This window comes from Spinacia oleracea, chromosome 1, assembly GCF_020520425.1.
Source record: "Spinacia oleracea cultivar Varoflay chromosome 1, BTI_SOV_V1, whole genome shotgun sequence".
NCBI lineage: Eukaryota > Viridiplantae > Streptophyta > Magnoliopsida > Caryophyllales > Amaranthaceae > Spinacia > Spinacia oleracea.
In genome coordinates this window covers 67181751-67190412 of record NC_079487.1, presented here as the reverse complement: position 1 = coordinate 67190412, position 8662 = coordinate 67181751, and the positions used below count along the sequence as shown (strand labels likewise).

Below are 8662 nucleotides of genomic sequence, written 5' to 3'. Positions count from 1 at the left end.
CCAGGCCCAATTACACTTTAGAGCTTTAATTTCGAAAACATCTGTAGCTACTCCCAATGACAAAGTGAGGGAGTTTCTACGCACCTTTAGATCCTTCCAATGACAAAGTGAGGAAGTTTCTATACTATCAGTTGACAAATCCCAATGACACGTGAGGGATATGTCGACACTTCAAGTGATGACCCTTAAGTCAAATGTTATCACTCGGGGGCTCGTGAGACCCTCGCAAAACAGGTCACATACACCATAGCTTGTGTGACGCACTCCGTCTAATACTTTGACCATCGTCTTACTCCAAGACTCGGTCAAAGTGGGGGCTAACTGTAGACACCTACTTTTGTCCCCATTTCCGCAAGGGAAAGGTTCGATGATGAAAGCATAAAAACTCCACTTGACAACGCATCTCCTATAAAATAAACGAATCTCGATTCCCCATTTCATTTCACCCGAAACCTGCTATTTATGGAAACCTGCTAAAAATAGTAACTGCCGTAAAAGGTAGCGTCTAAAAGTGGCAAATCATAAAAGATAGAAACCTGTCAGAATTAGGTGTTGCACTCCAACATAAATCCTAAATGAGATAGAAAACCGCGAGAATCCTATTCCTAATGGGATTCGGAAACAAGAGTCACGTATTAATTAAAATCCTAACGAACCTAGAGTTCGTAACGGGCCCAGACGCATTCCGTCATAAAATTGATACGCGCTAAAAGACTCGAATTAATCTCAAACTCTACGGATTTTAGGAATCCGAATCTGACTAAACAAAACTGCCCAGACCCTATTTTCAACGCCTGGCTCTGGGCGCCGAAATCTTCGGCGCCCAGGCCTGGGCGCTGAAAATACCTGGGTACGTCTCTTTTCCTAATTCTTTGTGGATTAGAACTCTGCAATCCTAAATCTTTCCACGAACTCTTCCCTATAAATAGGCCCCTAGTTTCGACGTGAAACAACACACAACAACACATAATTATATTCTGAGTATTGACTCCAACCCTTAGCCTAAGCCTCTCGCTGTGAAACTGTTCACGCGTTCTGTCGCAATCGATCCATAAATCGAACAGAACGTATCCTGTCCCATAATCGAGATTCGTTAAATAAAAAGGAGAAATAGCAAAGTCAAAGTGGTTAGTTTTCTGAGAACCGTGACGCACCTCTCAAGGGTGCGTCGTAATGTGTCCCTTTTCAATGATTTAACTGCTTTCCTCGCCCTTTTTATGAACTGTTAAACTAACCTAATATGATTGTTCTATCACGCCTAACAAATATAATATTTTTGGGAAATCGGATTATCATGTTAGGTCCCTTAATGCTATTTAAATCAGATAATCACGATCGAATTAGTATTATATGTTGCATATTGCTAAAATCAACTCAGATTAGTTTAATAGTTAACGCATGTCCCTTCAATTATTTATGCTGAGCTAGTAAGGATATCCTGCCTCTGGAGTTATCGACGAGCGAAATACTCCTCTCGGTAGTTATAGTCCCCCGAACCCTCAATCTCTACCTTGCGGGTGTATATTGAGAAATCCCCACACCAGGGATCACAAGGGAACCTACGGCCGTCGTGGTCAAACATAATTGCACTCCCTTTATGTCACGATAACCGGGTTTTGTCAGTTTTTCTCATTGTCGTTAAAAACTGAATGGCGACTCCTATATTACTAGTCAATTGGGTGTATACTCACAGGAAATCCAATTACACTTGATTGAATAAAAAGAATCGTCACACCCACGAGGGACAAGGTCACGCATCAGCCTCGCGCTTTTTCGAACCCCTCACAGCGTGCAAAATACCAAATGTGAAGAAAAAAAGAGACGGATGGGGTATTTAATAGTGGTGTACATGTATATCTATATATATTATTAAATCTCCAAGGCAATCCATCACATTTCTTCATGTGTCACAATGACTTGGCAAGTGACAAGACATCGTCACGCCATGTCATACGCACACATGATTGTTTATTGTATCCTCACAAAAAAAATGTTACTATTCATCTTTGAACTCATGACCTCTTATATGTTAATGCTAAGTTTTATCCATCACTCCATCGATACAACTTGTGACTCTAAGACAATTAAAAAGAAAAAATTCGATATTTCGAATGTATAAAAATTTAATGCCCAAATTTATGTATTTGAGGAACAATTTATGATAACACTTTGTTTCTTCATTTTTATTCTTTTACTAATCAAATCATATATCTTTTCTAGAAATTTATTTAGAATAAACACAAAACCATGAAATGAACAGAGAAAACAATAGGGAAAAAATAATAAGGTGTTTTCTTTTAGCTAATCAAATTTGTTTTTCCCCCTCTAAAATGTATTTCGACTTTGCAACTCAATATACAATTGTAACATCAAAATTTTAACTTATAAATAAATTAGTACAAAAATTAAAGTTTTACACAAATAAAGAAAATTTCTCAAAAATTCAGTTCACCTGTTGTTGGTTAACCAACTTTATTCTAAAATTGCATTTATAATGAAATTCATATTATTCTCAAATTGCATATATAAAGAGATTTTAATTAAATTTGAAATGAATAAATTATACTATATACAACACTTCGGGGCATCGTCCGGGCCACTAACTAGTTAAATATTTTATATCGAAATAAAATTTAAGTCAAAATGTTTAGAAATTATCGCGGTATAATGTAAAAGTTATTTAGTTTTAGTGATAAAGTTTTCCGTTTTAATAAAAATTATCTTCTCAAATTACTACTCCCGTCACGATTACTACTTTCGGCCGTATTTTTGGTAAATTTTACACCCACTATTCAATTGTTTATTATTTTACTTTCTTATGAGCCCACTTAAAACATAAATATTTTATTTTTTGTAACTTTTACACCACATTGGTTTTTTTTTAATATTTCTTTATTGTCAACTGATCCATTTGCATCATTTTTATATCAAATTCAACTATGCTTCTCCCGTTAACATGTGACTCCTAAACAAATACGGAGGGAGTAATAATATATAAAAATAACAATATAACCATTTAAAATATTTTTTCAATTATTTTTTTTAAAGTATGAGTAATAGTTAATCAAAACATATTAAGAGTTACAAAAGACTGAATAAACATTAATTTAATGGACAATAAATTTATTATAAATTTGATACGTGCAACACTTTTATAAATTGAATATTTATGTAGAACCGCTAAACGATTTTCGGCCACATGGTGTGAAACACTGGACGTGTGGTGGTGCTGGCCCTACTACTGGCCTACACCAGTACACCTTAGTCTTTACCTTTAAGATATACTAATGCACACATTAAATTGTTACTCCATATGTTTCTTTAATTTTTTTTTGTAAATGAGCCATAACGGCGTTGATGAGAATCGATCCCAAGATCACCTCGAATCGGGAAGGAAGCTCTAACCAACTGAGCTATCCATCACACTTCTATATGTTTTATTATACTAGTACACTACAAAAAATTGTACCATTAACGCCGGAAAATCCCATCGCTAAAGGCCAATAATCATTGATTAATGAAGGGATTTCCTTCCGCGAACTCATCATAAAAAGGGGTCGTCGTTAATGGAAAATCCCGTCGTTAACCCGTCGTAAAAGACATTGGCGACGGTTGTTCCCGTCTTTGTTTGGTTGTTAGCCCCGTCGCAAAAGGCTTTTGCGACGGGATTTTTGACCCGTCGTAATTAGGTTGTCGTTAAAGATACAAATTTTTGTAGTGGTAGTTGATAGCGCGCGTTGCGTGCAATGTGGCTGGAAATTTTAAATTTGGCACGGTGTTTTAGCACTCTATTTTTTTATTTTTATTTTTTGAATTTGGATCGATTTTGGATTTTCGGGTTTCCGATCCGAAAATTTCGGATATCCCAAACTTTCGGATTAATTAGTTAAATAGAAGTTAAAAAGAAGATAGGATAATTAGTTAAAAAGAAGTAAAATAAACAATTGGTACATATGGAGTTACTGTTCATAAGGAACAATAAATTATCTCCCACTTTTTAAAGTGTAGAGATTCCTCTGGTTTATAATGTTGTAATTATTTAAAATTTGAGAGAACATACTAGTATATGCATAATATAAGAGTAAGTTTATTTACACGGGACCTTGTTTGATTCGTTTTAATGTGTGTCATAGAATATCAAATTTTTATATTTTTTATTAATAAGAAATTAAAGATATTGGTAGTCAAATATGACATTGACAATCAAAACAGATAGATTAATAAGGAAATAAAGGAGTAATATCTACTTACTATATTTCACTTATTTTTTTTAGAATCTTCTTAGGCTCCATTTATTTTGGCGGAAAACACTTTCTCAAAAAATGTTTTGTTTGATAACGATGGAAAATATGTTTTTGGAAGATGGAAAACATTTTTTTTTTGAGGGGAAGATATAGCAGATATTGTATTAAATCGAGTTCCGCAAAAGCATAAAGACTTTGGGGGAACGAGTTCATACAAATACGTCCCGAGTTCACATCGGTCTCCCATCTCGCAACTGAGTGAGCTAAAGTATTACCCCCTCTACGAACATGAACACACTTAAAGAGGGTAAAATCAGTGCTATATTTAAGAATATCATCATAAAATAAATAAAAAGGTGCAGCACCCTCTTGTTTCTCTTGGATGGCTCTGACAACATTCATGGCGTCGCATTCAAGGATGACATTCGCATAGCCCAAACGTCTTGCTACCTCCACTCCGTACCTTGCAGCTCTCGCTTCAGCAAGTGTAGGTGTCCAGTTTGCTTGCATTCTCTTTACTGCCGCAAGTAAGAGTTTGCCCTCCTCGTCTCTAATCACCACACCAAAGCACACCCCACGGCCACACAGCACATGTGCATCAACATTAACATTAACACAATTATGTGGGGGCAAAACCCATGACGATGCTGAAGGGGGATGTGGAGTGCTTCCAGCCATACTAACCTTTCCATTATAGACACCATATTCTCCATTGTAGTTCACAAAGCCCGCCCAACCACCATCACTGTTTCCACTTTAGTTTGGCTGTCAAACACACCCTTGTTACGGCAGAACCAAGAGGCCCATGCAAGTGAGGCAAACATACGAAGTTGTCCTCTGTCCACCTTTCCAGCCATCCACCTCAATCTCTCCGCAAAAGAACTACTAGGAGCATCCACCAATGTACTCGCAAACACATTATGGGACCAAATTGGAAGAGCATGCTTACACTAAAGATGGCATGTAGTATGGTCTCTCTAGCCGCACCACAAATAGGACATCTACTATTATCTCGGACGTGTCTATTGTAAAGCGCATCCATCACCCCAAGACTCTCCTTGCACGCACGCCATAAGAAATGGCTTAATTTTGGTGGACCACCCAACCTCCAAACGATCCTCCACAACTCACCTTCGTTCGCACCAGACAACATTTCCCACATCCTCAAGTGCCCAAGTCTCCTAACCAATAGCCCGAACGTACTGTGTATATGCCATCAGTAGATGGCCACCAATATCTCCTATCATTTTCCCCAGTCCTTGGAAGAGGGATGTCCAATATCGCGGTTCTGTCCACCTCCATAAAGCTTGTGTTCACCATATCCACATCCCCAGTAGCCCGTGTCTGCATCAATAAGGTCACTCACACGTAACTCTGTGTTGCTGTCCACAAGGGGTGTAGGCACCACAACGTTTCCTTCTCCAGGTATCCAGGAGTCGTCCCACACCTTAATGGAGGTACCATTACCCACACGCCATTTTAAGCCGTCCAGTAGCAAGGATTTTGCACCCCATATACTCCTCCATGTGTAGCTTGGGTCAAACCCCCTACGAGCCTCAATGAAGTCGGTATGCTTGTAGTACCTGGGTTTGAGCACACCCTGCAGTAGGGAGTTAGTTACCTCGCACAAACGCCGCCCTTGCTTGGCCAAAAGAGCTTGGTTGAAACACTTCAAGTCACGAAACCCCATTCCCCCCATTGACTTTGGTAGACACAATAGTTCCCAGCGACGCCAATGCATTTTCCTCTCCGTACCTTTCGACCCCCACCAAAATCTAGCAAGTGTCGAGTGTATTTCATCAATTAATTCATCCAGTATCTTGAAAATACTCATCATATATGTTGGGATAGCCTGAGCCACTGCCTTGATAAGAACCTCTTTCCTGGGGCGGGAAAGTAACTTCTTCTTCCACCCTTGAAGCTTCTTCCAAATTCTTTCTTTTAAACAAGAGAAAACCGCCTTCTTTGACCTCCCTATTATTGTTGGTAACCCCAAGTACTTTTCATGCTTTGTAACCTCCCGAACACCTAAAGTATCAATGATCTCCTTTCTCCTTTCCGCCCCTACACACTTGCTAAAAGAGACTTTTGTCTTGCTAAGGTTAACTTTCTGACGGATGCTCTTTCATACGTACTGATTATATCAGCCACTTTAGAGCATTCATGCAATGTCGCTTTCGCAAAAACAATACTATCATCCGTAAAAATAGGTGAGAGATTCTCGGAGCACCCATACACACCTTCGCACCATGGATAAGATTATCATCCGCCGCCTTCTTTATCAACATTGAAAACGCCTCTGCACAAATAAGGAATAAATATGGTGAAATCGGATCTCCTTGACGGAGTCCCCGGGATGAAACAAGAGAACCAGAGATAGACCCATTATATTTAAATGAGAAGGACACCGAGCTTAGGCAGTTCATAACTCGCCTAATCCAAGAATGTCTAAATCCCATTTTAATCATAACTCCCTCTAAGAAACACCACTCCACCCGATCACACGCTTTACTCATGTCTAACTTCAATGCCATTGCACCCTCTCGGCCTTCCCCCCTCCTCTTCATCTAATGAAAAATCTCAAAAGATATTAGGGCATTATCAGTAATGAGTGTTTTCGGGACAAAGGCACTTTGATTGCCGGAAATGATAGTGCCTAACATTGATTTCAATTTATTTGCTAGTGTCTTTGAGATGATTTTATACAGGACGTTACACAAGCTTATGGGCCTAAACTCCGTCATTCTCTTCGGGTCATTAACCTTCGGGATTAGGACTATGCACGTATGGTTAACCTCATCCAACTCTACCTCACCCCTCCACCATCCCTTAACAAAACGAATGACATCGCCCCCAATAACATCCCAGAACTTCTGAAAAAATAAGGCATGCATTCCATCCGGTCCCGGGGCCTTGTTTGGGTGCATTTGAAAGATAGCGGCCCAAATTTCATCCCCTGTTGGCTCCATATCCATCACCTCCCGTATGTCATCAGTCACCAACTCATCAATTCCCACCAATGTATCATTAAGGCTACTGGGACAAGACGTGGCAAAGAGCTCACCAAAATACTTACTAATGATCTCATCCATGTCCTCCTTTGTATTTTTCCACGTATCATGCACATAAAAGAGACCACAAATGGTATTTCTTTTTCTCCGTTGAGTGGCCTTATGGTGAAAGTATTTCGTATTTGTATCTCCGTCCCGTAACTCATTTGCCCTTGCCCGGACATGCCAATACGACTCTTCAAGTCTACGCAAACTGTCGAGTTCATCCACAATATGATTGCAACATTTTAGCCGGTTTGCGCCTAAAGATCCTCCTTGCATCTCTTTTAATCTCTTTTCAGCCTTCTTTATCCTTTTCTGTAGAGCCCCAAAAGTAGTTTCGGCCCACGAAGTGAGTCTCTGAGCCACACCTTCAATTCTAGTATGTAACGGGTCACCAACACCATCCCTCCATGCATCCGAAAAAACCCTTCCACATACGTCACTTTTACAACCATAATGCCTCAAACAAAAACAATTTCCCCATCCTCCGTTGCTCTATTGTCTCACCAAATTTCAGCAAGATAGCTGCGTGATCCGATGAACATATTGGAAAGTGTATAACCTCCATAGCCGGAAAAATCGCACACCACGGGGTATCCGCAATGTATCTATCAAGTCTCTCCCTAACAATTGTATTCACTGACGTGCCCCGTTGCCAGGTAAAGATATTTCCTTTGAAACCAAGGTCTCTATACTCGCAATTCTCGATTGCCCTTCGGAACGCCTCCATTTGCCTCTCCCCACGGACAACACCACCATCCTTCTCATGCACTCCCAAAATCTCATTGAAGTCGCCAAACACAACCATGGGGAGTGTACTACGAGTCTTCAAGGTCCACTTTAACTCCCACGTGTGATGTTTGTTAGCAGCTTCCGGCCACCCATATATGCCAATCGCCCTCCAAACCGGAACATTATTCCTATCACATATTTCTGCCTCATCATGATGAATAGAGTAGGAGACCACATTCATGAAGGAAATAATGCCCTTGGTCCAAGTATGCATTCAATGTTAAGTCTAATAAATGCGGTTCAGTATTAATTAACAAGTTAATAATTCAGTGAGATTAAGTGAGCTGAATGCCTAGCTAGAGGCCGCTTCAGTTCAAGTGGAATTAATCCACAGCTTACTCTTGACTGAACCCGTAGGGTCACACAAATAGTACGTGTAATATCCCGTATTTTACTATCAAAAATAATATTTATCATCTTGAATACATAGTAATACTTTATACTAAATACTTTGTACCGTATTTTAAAACTAGTTTCCTACTCCCTTACAAAGTTAGCTATTAATATTATTTATGCACTTTAAATATCCACCATAATAACTTACTCAGTAAGCTTCACTTATGTGTATTACGG

General features: G+C 39.3%; 1 protein-coding gene across 1 annotated transcript; it reads right to left on the bottom strand.

Moving 5' to 3' along the window:
• Window positions 1-5487: 5487 nt before the first annotated feature.
• Window positions 5488-8270, bottom strand: LOC110780188 (uncharacterized). Its single transcript, XM_056834157.1, has 4 exons — window positions 7885-8270; window positions 7040-7739; window positions 6485-6811; window positions 5488-6366 (listed from the first exon to the last, which is right to left on the bottom strand). The coding sequence occupies exons 1-4, from the start codon at window positions 8268-8270 to the stop codon at window positions 5488-5490; spliced, it is 2292 nt and encodes a 763-aa protein (XP_056690135.1).
• Between the last annotated feature and the right edge of the window lie 392 nt (window positions 8271-8662).